The sequence below is a fragment of the Odocoileus virginianus genome, chromosome 6, assembly GCF_023699985.2.
Source record: "Odocoileus virginianus isolate 20LAN1187 ecotype Illinois chromosome 6, Ovbor_1.2, whole genome shotgun sequence".
Lineage (NCBI taxonomy): Eukaryota > Metazoa > Chordata > Mammalia > Artiodactyla > Cervidae > Odocoileus > Odocoileus virginianus.
This window is the reverse complement of record NC_069679.1, coordinates 29476263-29492595: the sequence shown is the minus strand read 5'-3', so window position 1 is coordinate 29492595 and position 16333 is coordinate 29476263. Positions and strand designations below refer to the sequence as shown.

Here is a 16333-nt window from a genome sequence, read left to right as displayed (position 1 = left end):
AACAATCTCATACAAATCATAAGTCTTTCATTAATATTTAGCCTAGTATACAAGCAAGAAACTGATGCAGATGTAGCATTTGTATATGAATCCCCAAATCCAACAGATGGAGCTTCCAATATTCCTTTTGCCTTTTTTTGGTATTTCCTGTGACACATGTGATTAGCCCAGGAAATATAGGCTTGGTGTTTTGAGAGTTGGTGTGTAGCTAACTTCCCCTCTTCACTGCTGCCTTGCTTCATAAATATATTTATTGCATATTTATTAAAAATAAGCAATTTCATAGAGCAGATAGAGCTTAATCAAGGCATTTTCAGATGCTTACATAGTGCATCCTGAATTCTTAGAAACAAACTTAATATTACAAACTCTAGCATCCCCTAATGATTTATAATAGAGTTTATCATGTCCCATGAGACAAATCCAGTCCACCATCTTCTTTTATATGTCCTTTGACCTAATAAATAAATAAATAAATGTTTTCTTATTTTTTTAAATGGTGGTCAAAAATTCAAAAGAGCAATCATAATTTAATACATGTGAAATGTATAGAATTCACATTTTAGTGTCCATAAATAACATTTTATTGGAACACAGTCATGTGCATTCAGTATTGTCCATGACTATTTCCTTTTTAGAGTATCACAGTTGAATAGTGGTGTCAAATATCTTATGATTACATTTTAAAGCCTAAAATATTTGCTATCTGATCCCTTACAGAAGAAGTTTGCTGAAACCCTGGTTTAGAAAGTGGTCTGATAGAGTCACAGGCACTTCAGGCATCCTTGAGAAGAAAGGGAGCAAGTGACAGAGTTGCTTAACTTTTTCTTCCCTTACCTATAAATATTTATGTTAACATATCCTCATCAAAACTCCCCAAATAATGTTTTGAATAACCATCAGAAATGAAAACATGTACACATAATATTCATATTACAATAACTATCCCATTTATTTTTCTTTGCAAAAATCATCCTAAATATTTCATTGACGGACTAATATGAAAAACACAGGTATGCCTATGGTAGGTTTTACTTGGCCAGTAGCATTAAATTTATCTAATGGCTGGAATTTAGTTAAACTGACTTTACTTAGAGATATTAGCTATTATAGCACAATTCTGATTTTTTAAAATTTATATGTGTGAGAATTGAAACAGCAAGATTAAAACAAGACTGTAGATTCTTTACATTGTTCAGTAGACTCTGCTGGTGGCAATTACATTATATATAAATCTGGGAAAGAGCCTCTAATCAGAAAAAAAAATGTTAATATAGAAAATGTTTTCAGGAGTACTTATATATCAGTATAACATTACAATGTGTTGTGTTATCCTAATTGAGTGCTAAGTATTAAAGTATAAATAATTATCATAGAAAGAAGATCAAGAAAGGAATGATAGTTATGATTGGGTACGAAAAGAATTGAAAACCTGATAAAATATACACCAGAAAAGACTTTCAGTTTAAGGAGTCAAAATGTGTGAGAATAAAACTAGTTTTAGGAAATTTCAGTCACTGGCAAGCTGAGTCACTAGACTATAGGCAGGAGAAGCACAAGTTGGAGAAAAGTTACTGCTTCATTTATACAAGGAACACTGAGTTAGAAGTCTTTTGATGGTGTGGTGATGAGAGAAATTAGATGCCATTAGAATAAACTATAATAGTTACAAACAATAGACAATCTAACGATGAATCTTCAAAGGCAACAGAGAAAAGAGGCAAAGATGAATGGGCAAAGTTTTGTTTTATAAAGAAATTTAGACATAAATCCCATAACATTTCTTCCAAGTTCCTATTGTTTTATTATTCTTTATAAAAATGCTTTGTACATATTATTAGGAATTTAGCAGTTCATAAAGTGGATTCATAACATATATTTATTGAAAATATTATTCCAGTGACTGGATTTTTAAAGAAAAATAGTGCTAAAAATTTTTAGAAGTTTTTCCAGATGGGAAATAGGAGAACTAACTTAATACAAAGTGTTTTTAATTAAGCCATTTTATTGAAGAGTGAGAAACCTGTTTTTTAGCTGTTTTATTTTGAAAGGACATAACCTACAAAAGAAATCACAATGTAATCACAATGTAACCTAAGCAACTATACCTTATACTTAGCAAATTTAAAAGCTTTCTACAAAGATCCAGGTGATTTGTAGAGACTGACAATATTGTCAATATTTTTGTTATTTATCTAATCAATAAACTTGTTCTCCGGGGATATAAATTCTAAGGAAGTTCTTGAGTGCTAAAGTGTGGTCATAGGGCAGTCTGCCATCAATATGGTATTTATAGCTTTGACTGCAGCAGAAGAAAATGGATCCATGTGAGGACTGAATAAAACCAGTTGGGTTGCAATTTAAAAATAATGTCCCAATGACTGGTCATTTGAAAACATATGGGAAGACAAAGTATAGATAAATACTTCTTGTTTCAAGAATGAAAGCATTTCACCTAAATGATTTAGTTGAGTTATAAATTGTCACACGTCTTGCAATTTTTTTTACAAACTCCAATCATTAACTGAGAGATATCATTGACTTCCCAGCTGTATGTTTTTTATCTTGTATTTTTGTTTCCTACATGCTATCTCCAAGTTACCATAGTTGAATAAACCCTTGATAACATTCATTTTATTGCTTCTGTGATAGTCACCTTAATTCTAAGATAAATTGTCACTTATCAGATACAATAATATTTTTGTTAAGTATTTTTTACATACTTTTGATTTTTTAATTCCTTCATATTAATTTACACCTTTCTATTCATATAAAAATTGGACCACCAATCACTAATAATTCCTTTATTATCTTTAGTGAATAATATTCACTAAATATATTCACTAAACATTAGGCCTAATATTCAGTGTTAAATAACTAAATACCAAATATAGGTAGTAAGATTAGTATATTGATTCTTTTTAAAATAATTTCCTTTGATTTCACAGGTCAAATGTTGTGACCTCAGAGTACGCCTTACGCCATCTTCATAACACTTTTTACATGGCTTTGAATCAAAAGGATAAGCTTTCAGTAGAATAGGATCCCAAGAGTTATCGTAATTCTTCATTCTTCTTCCAGGGTGAGATGCGTAAAGTCATTGTTCAACTCAGAGACTCTGGTGTCCCTTTAGTCTCTGATGGTTGAAATTTAGGAGTGCATTCACAGTACTAGTTAGAGGACAATACTGATCAGTTGTTTGTCTGCAATGATTTTTAAATTAATAAGCCTCTCTTCATTTCCCAGATTGCATTTTTTTCCTTTTTTTAAATACAGTCACTTCTTGAATTTCCTGCTTCCTTGCTGAGGGTTTCTTTCTAAACCAATGCACTTTCTTCTTTCTCACCAGTTACAGTTGTAAAATAAAAGTAGATTTCTATCACATTCCTGATTACAAGCAGAAAAATCCACATTTCAGGAGAAGCATTTATTTTCTTCTTTTTTTTTAAAAGTATCACTTAAGATTCATGTTTAATTTCATGGCTGCAGTCACTGTGTGCAGTGATTTTGGAGTACAAGAAAATAAAGTCTGTCACTGTTTCCATTTTTTTCCCCATTTATTTGCCATAAAGTTATGGGACCGGATGCCATGATCTTTGTTTTATGAATGTTGAGTTTCAAACTAACTTTTTCACTCTTCTTTTTCACTTTCATGAGGAGGCTATTTAGTTCCTATTTGCTTTCTGCCATTAGGATGGTGTCATCTGCATGTCTGATGTTATTGATTTTTGTCCTGGCAATCTCGATTCAAGCTTCAGCTTCATCCAGCTCAGCATTTCACATGATGTATGTACTCTGCATATAAGTTAAATAAGCAGGGTGACAATATACAGCTTTCATGTACTCCTTTCCAATTTTGAGCAAGTCCTTTGTTCCATGTATGCTTCTTGACCTGCACACAGGTTTCTCAGGAGGCAGGTAAGGTAAGGTGGTCTGATATCCCCATCTCTTTAAGAATTTTCCACAGTTTGTTGTGATCCACACAATCAAAGGTTTTAGTGAGTCAATGAGGCAGAAGTAGATGTTTCTCTGGAATTCCTTTGCATTTTCTTTCTTTTTTTTTTTTCCTTTGCATTTTCTATGATCCAGCATTGTGGGTAATCTGATCTCTGGTTCCTCTGCCTTTTCTAAATCCAGCTTGCACATCTAGAAGTTCATGGTTCACATACTGTTGAAGTCTAGCTTGTCATGTGTGAAATGTTCCCTTGGTATCTCTAATTTTTTCAAAGAGATCTCTAGTCTTTCCCATTCTATTGTTTTCCTTTACTTCTTTGCATTGTTTGCTTAAGAAGGCTTTCTTATCTCTCCTTGCTATTCTTTGGAACTCTGCATTCAGATGGGTATATCTTTTCTTTTCTCCTTTGCCTTTAGCTTCTTTTCTTTTTCAGCTATTTGTAAGGCCTCCTCAGACAGCCATTTTGCCTATTTGCATTTCCTTTTCTTGGTTTTGGTCACTGCCTCTTATACCATGTTACAAACCTCTGTCCATAGTTATTCAGGCACACTGTCTTGTCAGATCTAATCCCTTGAATCTATTTGTCACTTCCACTGTATAATCATAAGACATTTGATTCAGGTCAAATGCAGAGTTCCAAAGAATAGCAAGGAGAGATAAAAAGGCCTTCCTCAGCTATCAATGCAAAGAAATAGAGAAAAACAATAGAATACAAAAGACTAGAGATCTCTTCAAGAAAACTAGAGATACCAAGGGAACATTTCATGCAAAGATGGGCTCGATGAAGGACAGAAATGGTAGGGACCTAACAGAAGCAAAAGATATTAAGAAGAGGTGGCAAGAATACACAGGAGAACTCTACAAAAAAGATCTTCATGACCCGGATAATCACGATGGTGTGATCACTCACCTAGAGCCAGACATCCTGGAATGTGAAGTCAAGTGGGCCTTAGGAAGCATCACTATGAACAAAGCTAGCGGAGGTGATGGAATTCCAGTTGAGCTATTTCATACCCTGAAAGATGATGCTGTGAAGGTGCTGCACTCAATATGCCAGCAAATTTGGAAAACTCAGCAGTGGCCACAGGACTGGAAAAGGTCAGTTTTCACTCCAAGCCCAAAGAAAGGCAATGCCAAAGAATGCTCAAACTACTGCACAGTCACACTCATCTCACACGATAGTAAAGTAATGCTCAAAATTCTCCAAGCCAGGCTTCAGCAATAGGTGAACTGTGAACTTTCACATGTTCAAGCTGGTTTTAGAAAAGGCAGAGGAACCAGAGATCAAATTGCCAACATCCACTGGATCATTAAAAAACAAGAGAGTTCCAGTATTTCTGCTTTATTGACTATACCAAAGCCTTTGACTGTGTGGATCACAATAAACTGTGGAAAATTCTGAAAGAGATGGGAATACAAGACCACCTGACCTGCCTCTTGAGAAACCTGTATGCAGGATGGAAGTAACAGTTAGAACTGGACATGGAACAACAGACTGGTTCCAAACAGGAAAAGGAATACGTCAAGGCTGTATATTGTCACCCTGCTTATTTAACTTATATGCAGAGTACATCATGAGAAACACTGGGCTGGAAGGAGCACAAGCTGGACTCAAGATTCCCAGGAGAAATATCAATAATCAGACATGCAGATGACACCATCCTTATGGCAGAAAGTGAAGAAGAACTAAAGAGCCTCTTGATTAAAGTAGAAGAGGAGAGTGAAAAAGTTGGCTTAAAGTTCACCATTCAGAAAACTAAGATCATGGCATCTGGTCCCATCACTTCATGACAAACAGATGGGAAAATAGTGGAAATAGTGGCTGACTTTATTTTGGGGGGGCTCCAAAATCACTGCATATGGTGACTGCTGCCATGAAATTAAAAGACACTTACTCCTTGGAAGGAAAGTTATGATCAACCTAGACAGCATATTAAAAAGCAGAGATATTACTTTGTCAACAAATGTCCATCTAGTCAAGGCTAGTCTAGATGGTTTTTCCAGTAGTCATGTATGGATGTGAGAGTTGGACTATAAAGAAAGCCGAGTGCTGAAGAATTGATGCTTTTGAACTGTGGTGTTGGAGAAGACTCTTGAGAGTCCCTTGGACTGCAAGGAGATCCAACCAGTCCATCCTAAAGGAGATCAGTCCTGGATGTTCATTGGAAGGACTGATGTTGAAGCTGAAACTCCAACACTTTGACCACCTAATGCAAAGAGCTGACTCATTTGAAAAGACCCGGATGCTGGAAAAGATTGAGGGCAGGAAGAGAAGTGGACGACAGTGGATGAAATGGTTGGATGGCATCACCGACTCAATGGACATGAGTTTGGATAGACTGCACGAGTTGGTGATGGACAGGGAGGCCTGACGTGCAGCGGTTCATGGGGTCAGAAAGAGTCGGACACGACTGAGTGACTGAACTGAACTGAACTGAAAGGTTGAGTGGTTTTCCCTACTTTCTTCAATTTAAGTCTGAATTTTGCAATAAGGAGTTCATGATCTATGCAAGAGTTAGCTTCTGGTTTTGTTTTTGCTGACTGTATAGAGCTTCTTCATCTTTGGCTGCAAAGAATATAATGAATCTAAATTAGATATTGACTATCTGGTGATGTCCATATGTAGAGTCATCTCTTGTGTTGTTGGAAGAGAGTGTGTGCTATAACCAGTGCATTCTCTTGGAAAAACTCCTGTTAGCTTTTTCCCTGCTTCATTTTGTACTCCAATGCCAAGCTTGCCTGTTACTCCAGGTATCTCTTGGATTTCTACTTTTACGTTCCAGTCCCCTATGATGAAAAGGACAGCTTTTAGTATGTGTTACTTCTAGAGAGTCTTTCAGGTCTTCATAGAGCTGTCCAATTTCAACAAATGTTGAAAGCATATTAAAAAGCACTGACATCTCTTTGCCAACAAAACTCCTTGTAATCCAGGCTTTAGTTTTTCCGATAGTCATGTATGTATGTGAGAACTGGACCATAAAGAAGGCTGAATGACAGAGAATTGATACTTTCGAACTAACGTGCTGGAGAAGACTCTTGAGAGCTCCTTGGGCTGCAAGGAGATCAAACCAGTCAATCCTAAAGGAAATCAACCCTGAATATTCCCTGGAAGGGCTGATGTTGAAGCTGAAGTCCAATACTGTGGCCACTTGATGTGAAGAGCTGACTCATTGGAAAATACCCTCATTCCGGGAAAGATTGAGGATAGGAGGAGAATGGGGCCAATGGAGGATGCAATGGTTGGATGGCATAATCTACTCAATGGACATGAGTGAGCTACCTCTGGGAGATAATGAAGGACTGAGAAACGTGGCGTGCTGTAGTCCATGTGGTCTCTAAGAGTCAGACACAACTGAGCTACTGAACAACAGCGGTGGTGATTTAGTTGCTAAGTCGTGTCCAACTCTTGTGACCCCATGGTCTGTAGCCCACCAGGCTCCTCTCTCCATAAGATTTTCCAGGCAAGAACACTGGAGCGGGTTGCCATTTCCTTCCCCAGGGCATCTTCCTGACCCAGGTACTAAAGCTGCATCTCCTGTAATGCATGCAGTTTCTTTACAGACTGAGATACCAGGGAAGCCAGAACAACAATGAGATTCACTGATTTGAAGAGATGCCCAATAGAGAAAGGACAGAGTGCTGCATAGATGTTTATTGTATATTATGTCTAATAGATTGCTATGAGTAATCCACAGCTAGTCTTTGTGTCCAAACACAGTATATACCTCTGGTTCATAAAGAATTGACTATTTCAGTTAGCTTTCACTAAAAATGCATAGAGAAAGCTGATTCCTGCATGCTTTTTAGAACCCTTTTAAACAGTGCATCATCAGTATTGACATTTGCCATAGGTCTATGTAGTTACTCTTTTTATACTAATAAAGACACATTTGAAAAGTTTTAGATTGTTTTATTATTTTTGATACTTTACAAGTATGTTTTTGTGAAACTTTATTATTACTATTTTGATTATTAATTTAGTTATCTTTCAGTATTTTTTTTAATATCATTGAGTTCTTTTTACACTGGGATATGAAATTCAGTAGATTCACTATAAAATCTTTTCTTCCACATAGGTGAGTACTCGTTAAAATAACTTGAGAATATTTAGACTATAAGGTAAATACCTAACATCTTACCATATTGAACAGGAAGCTTCATAAATTAGCAATTACCTGTTCTCCCTGCCTTACTCAAGCACATGTATTGTGTCAACCATTGTAGTAATAGCTAATAAGACCTTCCCTGTCCTTCAAGAGTGCACAGTTTGGTAGGAAAAATGGGCACTGCAACTTTACCAGATCCTTGGGAGTTCTAAAGTATTGTCTTTAATACATTTTTTTTTCCCACGTAAAGTGAATGTTGCTCAGTCATGTCCAACTGTTTATGACCCCATGGACTGTAGCCTGGCAGGTTCCTCTATCCATGGGATTCTCCAGGGAAGAAAACTGTTATGGGTAGCCATTCCCTTCTCCAGCTGATTTTCTCAACTGAGGGATTAAACCCAAGTCTCCTGCATTGCAGGCAGAGCCACCAGGGAAACTCTAAAACCATATATTATTTTTTCTCTTTTTTATCCTGTGATGAGAAATCCTTGTCTGTCTGAGGAATTTCTTCTCCCTTAAAATCAATAAAGATGTCAATTATGCACCCCATGAAGCCTACCAATGGTCGCAATAGAGTATTAATCATTCTTTCATAGAAGGCCCCATAGTGTTTGTTTACTGTTATATACTATATTTCTTTAGTTGTTTCAAGCATACTTATTTATAAATTCCATTTCATGCCTCTATTATCTGGAGTCATAGTCAAATCCTGTTGTTTATTGGCCTTCTTAGTCACTCATGAAAAATTTTCTTGTGTGTTAACAATTCATACTCATTAAGATTTAGTTTGGAGAAATTCTTTGCAGTATAAGTTGAGAGAATGTCTCTCAGGAACAAAGTGAGGTAAACAACAAAGTTCTAATGTATAGCACAAGGAACTATTTTCAATATCCTATGATAAACCATGTGGAAAAGAATATATTAAAATAGAATGTATTAGTATATATATTTATACACACATATGTATATGCATGTTTATATCCATATCCATATACCACCCCATAACCATTCAGTTATATATGTTTAACTAAATCATTTTGCTGTACAGCAGAAATTAACATTGAAATCAACTATACTTAAATTTCAAAAAAGAGTAAATTGATATTGGATCTACTCAAGCCATCCTGTGGTATTGTTAGCCAAGAATTACTTTTTGTTCATTAAATATATTTCTCATTTTCCTATGCTGGTTAGGGACACTTTTTTTCTAGTATATTCTATGACTAAGATTGCTGTTTTTCACTGATTTTACTCATATGTGGGGTCTCATTTCTAACTTATCTTGAGTTGGCCCATTAACCTCATCTCCTATGGACTTAAAATTCCAGCTCCCAAGAGTACAAATGCCAAGAACACTTTTTCTCCCTAAGCTCCTATTCAATGTCTGATTTTCAGTTCTTTGTTTTTTGACCCTCTAATAAATAATTCCCTTTCAACTTGTAAGCTTAGGAATGCATCTAAGAAAGATTTTTGTTATACTTTAATCTAACATTTTTAGACTAGGAAAGTGACATGTTGCATATTCTTAACATCGCTTTTACTTTGAGCTTTGTGCATAAAATATTTTGAAAACTCAGTATACTCATTTTTGAGACGCTATTTGCAAAATAGAATAAATTTACTTTTACATAAATCTTATTTAAAAATTTGAACAATTAAATTTTTCTCTCTATATATATTTTACGAATATTTTAAAATTCAAAATCTATAGATAATCATGCATAATGTCTAAAGATTATTTGCTAATTTAGATAATGACTGTAGTTTTAGGCCAATTACATCTGAAAAGATGTAAACTCAAACAATGTTGCATAAAATAAAACTAGAGTATAAGAGAGAATAAAAAAAAAATTGGTGTGCTTGCTAGAAGGACACAAAAATGCCTGAATGATAAAAAATGAAGGAAAATTATGAATTATTTCCCTGTTCAACCAGCAGATGTCATGTTTGCTTGTCAAAGCCTATGATTATTATAACGGTATTTCCTTAGCATTACTATGTGTACTATGTGCTTCTTACAAAATGAGTATATAAATATTACATTTGAGTGGCTCTTAAAGCAGAGAGAAAATTTGTGTTTTTTTTCTTTTTTTTACTTTTAAGATAGATTTCTCAGATGAAGTCAGAAAGCATTTTTCTTTTATCACATTTATCCAAAATATGGAGACATAGCAAGCAAGTCCATATTTAACCATAGCTACTCAAAATCATTTCTTATCAGTAATTATTTATTTCTAATCAATATTACTTATGAACTATCTAAAAATGCTTTTTTCCTCTTCTAAAAAAAATTCTAAAATTCTAAAAAAAAATTGATGCAATTATTCAACTAAAAAAAAATTTTATATCAACATATATTGTCACCTTTTCTATTCTGTTCCATAACTTATCTGTCATACAAGATATTGGAGTTGGTAATCTCTATTTCTTTCTCTAATGGAATATTTCCTGAAAATATATTATATATGATATCACTCATATATAATGTAGACATGTCAGTACAAATAAAATATTTCAAGAATACATTGAAAAGCCTTTATATTAATCTACCATTAAATATAAAGATGGTGATGAAATGTTACGGGAAAATATGATCTACTTGGATTATTTAAATGAGGGTTAGATTGTGTCTTAATTTTTCACAACCTTGAAAATGGGATTTTGATAAACAAATTCATATTATTAACATAGGTCATGCCGATTGTTTTCTAACTTCAGTGTCAAACAGCTTCAATAATGTGAAAAGTATTTATTTAGATAAACAATCAGTTCTAGGATTATGCCAATTTGCATTTATGACATGCAGCCAATACCAATGTGCCAGTTACTCTTCTGGCAGTCAATAAAAGATAGAACTAGACTGCAGATAACATTGACTTGTCCAAAAAGTTCAATAGGGTTTTATCTCATGTCTTTGGCCAATCCAATAGATATATTAATTTGAATTTATAAATAAATTTAATTGTGCTTAAAACAATTGAAGTAATAGAAGAAACAGCAGGCAAATACTTCATAGCACCTTATAGACTTGAGACTGAGCCCTACTTTAAAGGCCTTTTTGTTGACAATCGTCCACCCATTTCATCCCTGTTAACTGGTAGTTAGGTATTGACTAAATAACTCTCAGTTCAGTTAAGTCTCTCAGTCATGTCTGTCACTTTGCAACCCCATGGACTGCAGCACACCAAGCTTCCCTATCCATCACCAACTCGTGGAGCTTACCCAAACTCATGACCATCTAGTCAGTGATGCCATCTAACCACCTTATCCTTTGTCGTCCCCTTCTCCTCCTGCCTTCAATCTTCCCCAGTATCAGGGTCTTTTCTAATGAGTCAATTCTTTACATCAGGTGGCCAAAGTATTGAATTTCAGCTTCAGCATCAGTCCTTTCAATGAGTATTTAGGACTGATTTCCTTCAGGATTCACTGGTTGGATCTCCTTGCCTTCCAAGGGACTCAAGAGTCTTCTGCAACACCACAGTTCAAAAGCATCAATTCTTCAGTGCTCAGCTTTCTTTATAGTCCAACTCTCACATTCATACATGACTACTGGAAAAACCATAGCTTTGACTGGATGGACCTTTGTTGGCAAAGTAATGTCTCTGCTTTTTAATATGCTGTCTAGGTTGGTTATAACTTTTCTTCCAAGAAGTAAGCATCTTTTAATTTAATGGCTGCAGTCACCATCTGCAGTGATTTTAGAGCCCAAGAAAATAAATTCTCTCACTGTTTCCATTGTTTCCTGATCTGTTTGCCATGAAGTGATGGGACCAGATGCCATGATCTTAGTTTTCCGAATGTTGAGTTTTAAACCAACTTTTTCACTCTACTCTTTGATTTTCATCAAGAGGCTCTTTAGTTTTTTGCTTTTTGCCATAAGCATGGTGTCATCTGCGTATCTGAGGTTATTGATATTTCTCCCAGCAATCTTGATTCCAGCTTGTGTTTCATCTAGCCCAGCATTTCGCATGATGTACTCTGCATATAAGTTAAATACGCAGGGTAACTATATACAGCCTTCACGTATTCCTTTTCCAATTTGGAATGAATCTGTTGTTCCATGTATGGTTCTAACTCTTGTTTCTTAACCTGCATACAGATTTCTCAGGAGGCAGGTCAGGTGGTCTGGTATTCCATCTCTTTAAGAATTTTCCAGTTTGTTGTGATCCACACATTCAAAGGCTTTGAAATAGTCAATAAAGCAGTTATCATCATAAAGCAGAAGTAGATATTTTTCTGGAACTCTGTTGCTTTTTCAATAAGCTAACAGATGTTCACAATTTGATCACTGGTTCCTTTGCCTTTTAAATCCAGTTTGAACATCTGGAAGTTCATAGTTCACATACTGTTGAAGCCTGGCTTGGGGAATTTTGAGCATTATTTTGCTAGCGTGTGAGATGAGTGCGATTGCGTGGTAGTTTGAGCATTCTTTGGCATTTCCTTTCTTTGGGATTGGAATGAAAACTAACCTTTTCCAGTCCTGTGACCACTGCTGAGTTTTCCAAATTTGCTGACATATTGAGTGCAGCAGTTTCACAGCATAATCTCTGAAGATTTGAAATAGCTCAACTGGAATTCCATCACCTCCATTAGCTTTGTTCATAGTGATGCTTCCTAAGGCCCACTTGACTTTGCCTTCCAGGATCTCTGACTCTAGGTGAGTGATCACACCATTGTGATTATCTGGGTCATGAAGATCTTTTTTGAATAGTTCTGTGTATTTTTTCCACCTCTTCTTAATATCTTCTGCTTCTGTTAAGTCCATACTATTTCTGTCCTTTATTGTGCCCATCTTTGCATGAAATGTTCCCTTGGTATGTCTAATTTTCTTGAAGAGATCTCTAGTCTTTCGTATTCTATTGTTTTCCTCTATTTCTTTGCACTGATCACTGAGGAAGCCTTTCTTATCTCTCCTTGCTATTCTTTGGAACTCTGCATTCAAATGGGTATATTTTTCCTTTTCTCCTTTGCCTTTAGCTTCTCTTTTTTTCTCAGCTGTTTATAAGAACTCCTCAGACAACCATACCTTTAGTGAAGGGAAAATTCATAGTCCATATTCAGAGAGGATTGCTAGAACGTTCCTAAATCAGAATATGCATCCTTTTACTAGCCACTCACTGGCTTCCATCTTTCATAGATCTGTTAAAATATAGCCTGATTCTCTTTCTCTGTGATGGAGTTTCAACTCTCAGAAAACTTCATTTGCCAGTTTTTGAGGAATTTCTTTTTTCTTTTTCATGCTAAATAGCCTCTGGTTGTGACTTTATTCTTTTGTTATTTCTGTTTGAATTCCTAATTTTTTTATGAAAAAGCAAATGATAGCACTAAATCTAATACCCTTTGTATTTCCCTCTTGGCTAAGTTACAAAAGCAATCGCCTCTCTCCCTGCTCCCCTCAATTAAAAGGCAAAAATAAAAAGCAATAAATAAAATGAAAAACCAACCATTGATACTGTTACCTCCTCAATTAAATCTAAACAGTAATTTCTAATGAAAACACTATATATTGACATTGCTCACTTAAACAGCTCATTACTTCATTTATATATTTTGGAAGTTTACTTGTAATCAAAACCCCTCACTCATTATATAGGCTTCTATCAAATGTACCTCCTTAATAACCATTTGGGAAATTTTGTCTCAAATGCAAATTGTCAATGACATTTTGGATATTGATTCCTTCATTCAGCATATTGTGTTCCTCTCATCTAGATTTTGCCAAGTGTTGTGAACATGAATTTGCACTATCATTTAGTTAGTAATAAGTAAAAAATATACAAAGTAAGGAAGCAATAAACAAATGTGATGGCTCTTTTCCTCCTAGGCAAGACAATTTGTATAGAATTAATAATCCATTTTCAATTAAAATGAATGAATATTCATAGAAAATTTTAAAAAGTACACAATGTTGATGTAAGACTTTACCAAGTGTTATTAAAATTCAGATATTTAATTAAAGGTATTTAATTTTACTAATAAATGTATCCAAAATTAACTTCAGTTCATCTAACATTTTTTTCCTGGTAAACCTCTCTAGGGTAATAGAGACCATAAATTTCATTTTTCACCTTCAAAATTCATTCTTTAAACTATCTGTTATAAATTCTTGCGAATCAGCTCTTGTGCAATCCCTAGATGTTAGGTGATTAATGATGAAGAAAAAGAAAATCAGGTAAGAAAATTCCCTGCAAATAGGAACCCAGGAGGAAAACCTCCATTTAATATTTAACCTAATTTCAAAAAAATAAAGTCTGTTGAATAATTTACAATTTATTAAATCATAAATCCAGTAAAAATTGTAAAGCTATCTGAAAGGTCTGAGAAAATGGAAGCAATTTCTAGAAAAACAGAGGCCATACCTCTTTGTTCATTGCCTAGAACACTACTCGCCATTCAATAGACACTCAATAAATATTGATTTAATAAATAAATGTATTATTGGTAAAATATAGGGTGTAGAAAGTCTATATTTCAGATTATTAATGAGTTGGACCTATAATTCCCAATGGTTTGTACATTTTTCAATTTGGTGATTAAAAGAAAAACCTGAGCTGATTTATGTATGTTATATACACTATGTGTACCTCACATATGGGGACTTCCCTGGTGTTTCAGTGGTAAAGAATCCACAGGAATCTGCAATGCAGGAGATGCGGGTTCGGTCCTGGGTTGGGATGATCCCATGGAGGAGGGTGTGGCAACCCACTCCAGTGTTCTTGCCTAGAGAATTTCATGGACCCAAGGAGCCTGGTTCCTATTAGGCTACAGTCCCTAGGGTCTCAAAGGGTCAGATACGACTGAAGCGACTGAGCGCACACACATGTCACATTTCCTTAAAATCTAAAAAAAGAAAAAAAGAAGCTTTTTTTTTAATCGATCAAAGTTCTTTCATTGTTTTTATTTGGTTAATTTCAATTTATTGACATGGATAATATAAACACAGATTGTCATATGCACTGATTTTTTTTTGGCAGAGTTACATTCACTTGCTGATAAAGTTTTTGGCTGCTCTGTGATGACCTAAATGAGAAACAAATCCAAAAAAGAGGGGATATATGTATATGTTTAGTTGTTTCACTTTGCTGTACAGTGGAAACTAACACAGCATTTTGAAGCAACTATGCTCCAATGGAAATATTTAAACATATATAAATGAAATCTATCTATATGCCTATGGTTAGCAAGATTATATTTCCAAGTCTGGCCTCTCCTGCATTTTAGTCCAACGTATCTCACTTGATGTCCATTGATATCATTCAGATTGTTCAAAAATGATTTCCTGACCCCTCAAATTGACCCTCCCATAGCTTTTCATATCAGTTGATGGAAATTCCATTCTTGTGGTTGCTTACACTAAAAAACTTGTAGTCATTCTTGGGTCTTCTCTTCCTCTCACACTGTTCATCAAACTACCAGGAAATCATCTTGTGTCTGTTCTCAAATTCTCCAGAAATTAATTTGAATTTAATCATAAGACTTTTTAAATATAAGAATTACTTATGGAACATGAAGTAGAAAGTAATAAAAGGCACAAAAAGAGTAATTAGATTTGACTATAACATTCATTTAAATTTAAGGACTCCTTCTGTTTCTAGGAAAGGCCTATGCTCCAGAATTCTATTACGACACCTACAATCCTGTGTGGCAGAACAGACATCGCGTTTACTCCTACAGTCTACAGTGGACTCAAATGAATCCTGATGCAGTGGACCGGATTGTTGCATACCGGTTGGGTATTAGGCAGGTGAGGAATTTAATTATCATCTTCTGTGCTTATGTGATTCTCTTTGAAGATCTTGTTACGATGATGTGTTGATATAAAATTTTAATCATTTTTCGATGAATTTCAGACCACATTTTTTTCTAAATCAAAGATAACATTACACTACCCAGAACTGTTTCAAATTATTTACAAATCTTTGAAATTCATTTATGCAGTTTTACTATGATGTGAGACATACTAAAGTGAGCTTTCTGAAATACTTCATCATTTAGATATGCTATAGAAATTACATGGCATAATTTCTATGAAAGAAACTTATTTAACATGTGCTTACATTTACCTGCACTGAGTAATTCTTTGTCTCATTTCCTAAACTAGAAATCCTACAGATTTTTATTCTCAGAGATTCAAAGTATCTCTGATTTTTAAAAGCTAATTTAATGTATCTGAAGAATAGAAATATTTTGGTAAAATGAGGAAAAACAATGAGGTAAGATGTTTTCCTAAAGTAGCTGAAGATTATAGAGTCTGTAAAAATATCATAGCTTT

At 34.7% G+C, this 16333-nt stretch overlaps 1 protein-coding gene across 1 annotated transcript in view; it reads left to right on the top strand.

The window, feature by feature from the left end:
- MDGA2 (MAM domain containing glycosylphosphatidylinositol anchor 2) overlaps window positions 1–16333 on the top strand; it is an 854438-nt gene that overhangs the window by 762073 nt on the left and 76032 nt on the right. The window contains exon 10 of the mRNA XM_070469091.1: window positions 15657–15805. Coding sequence (XP_070325192.1) covers window positions 15657–15805 — 149 coding nt within the window. The remainder of the gene's footprint in view (window positions 1–15656; window positions 15806–16333) is intronic.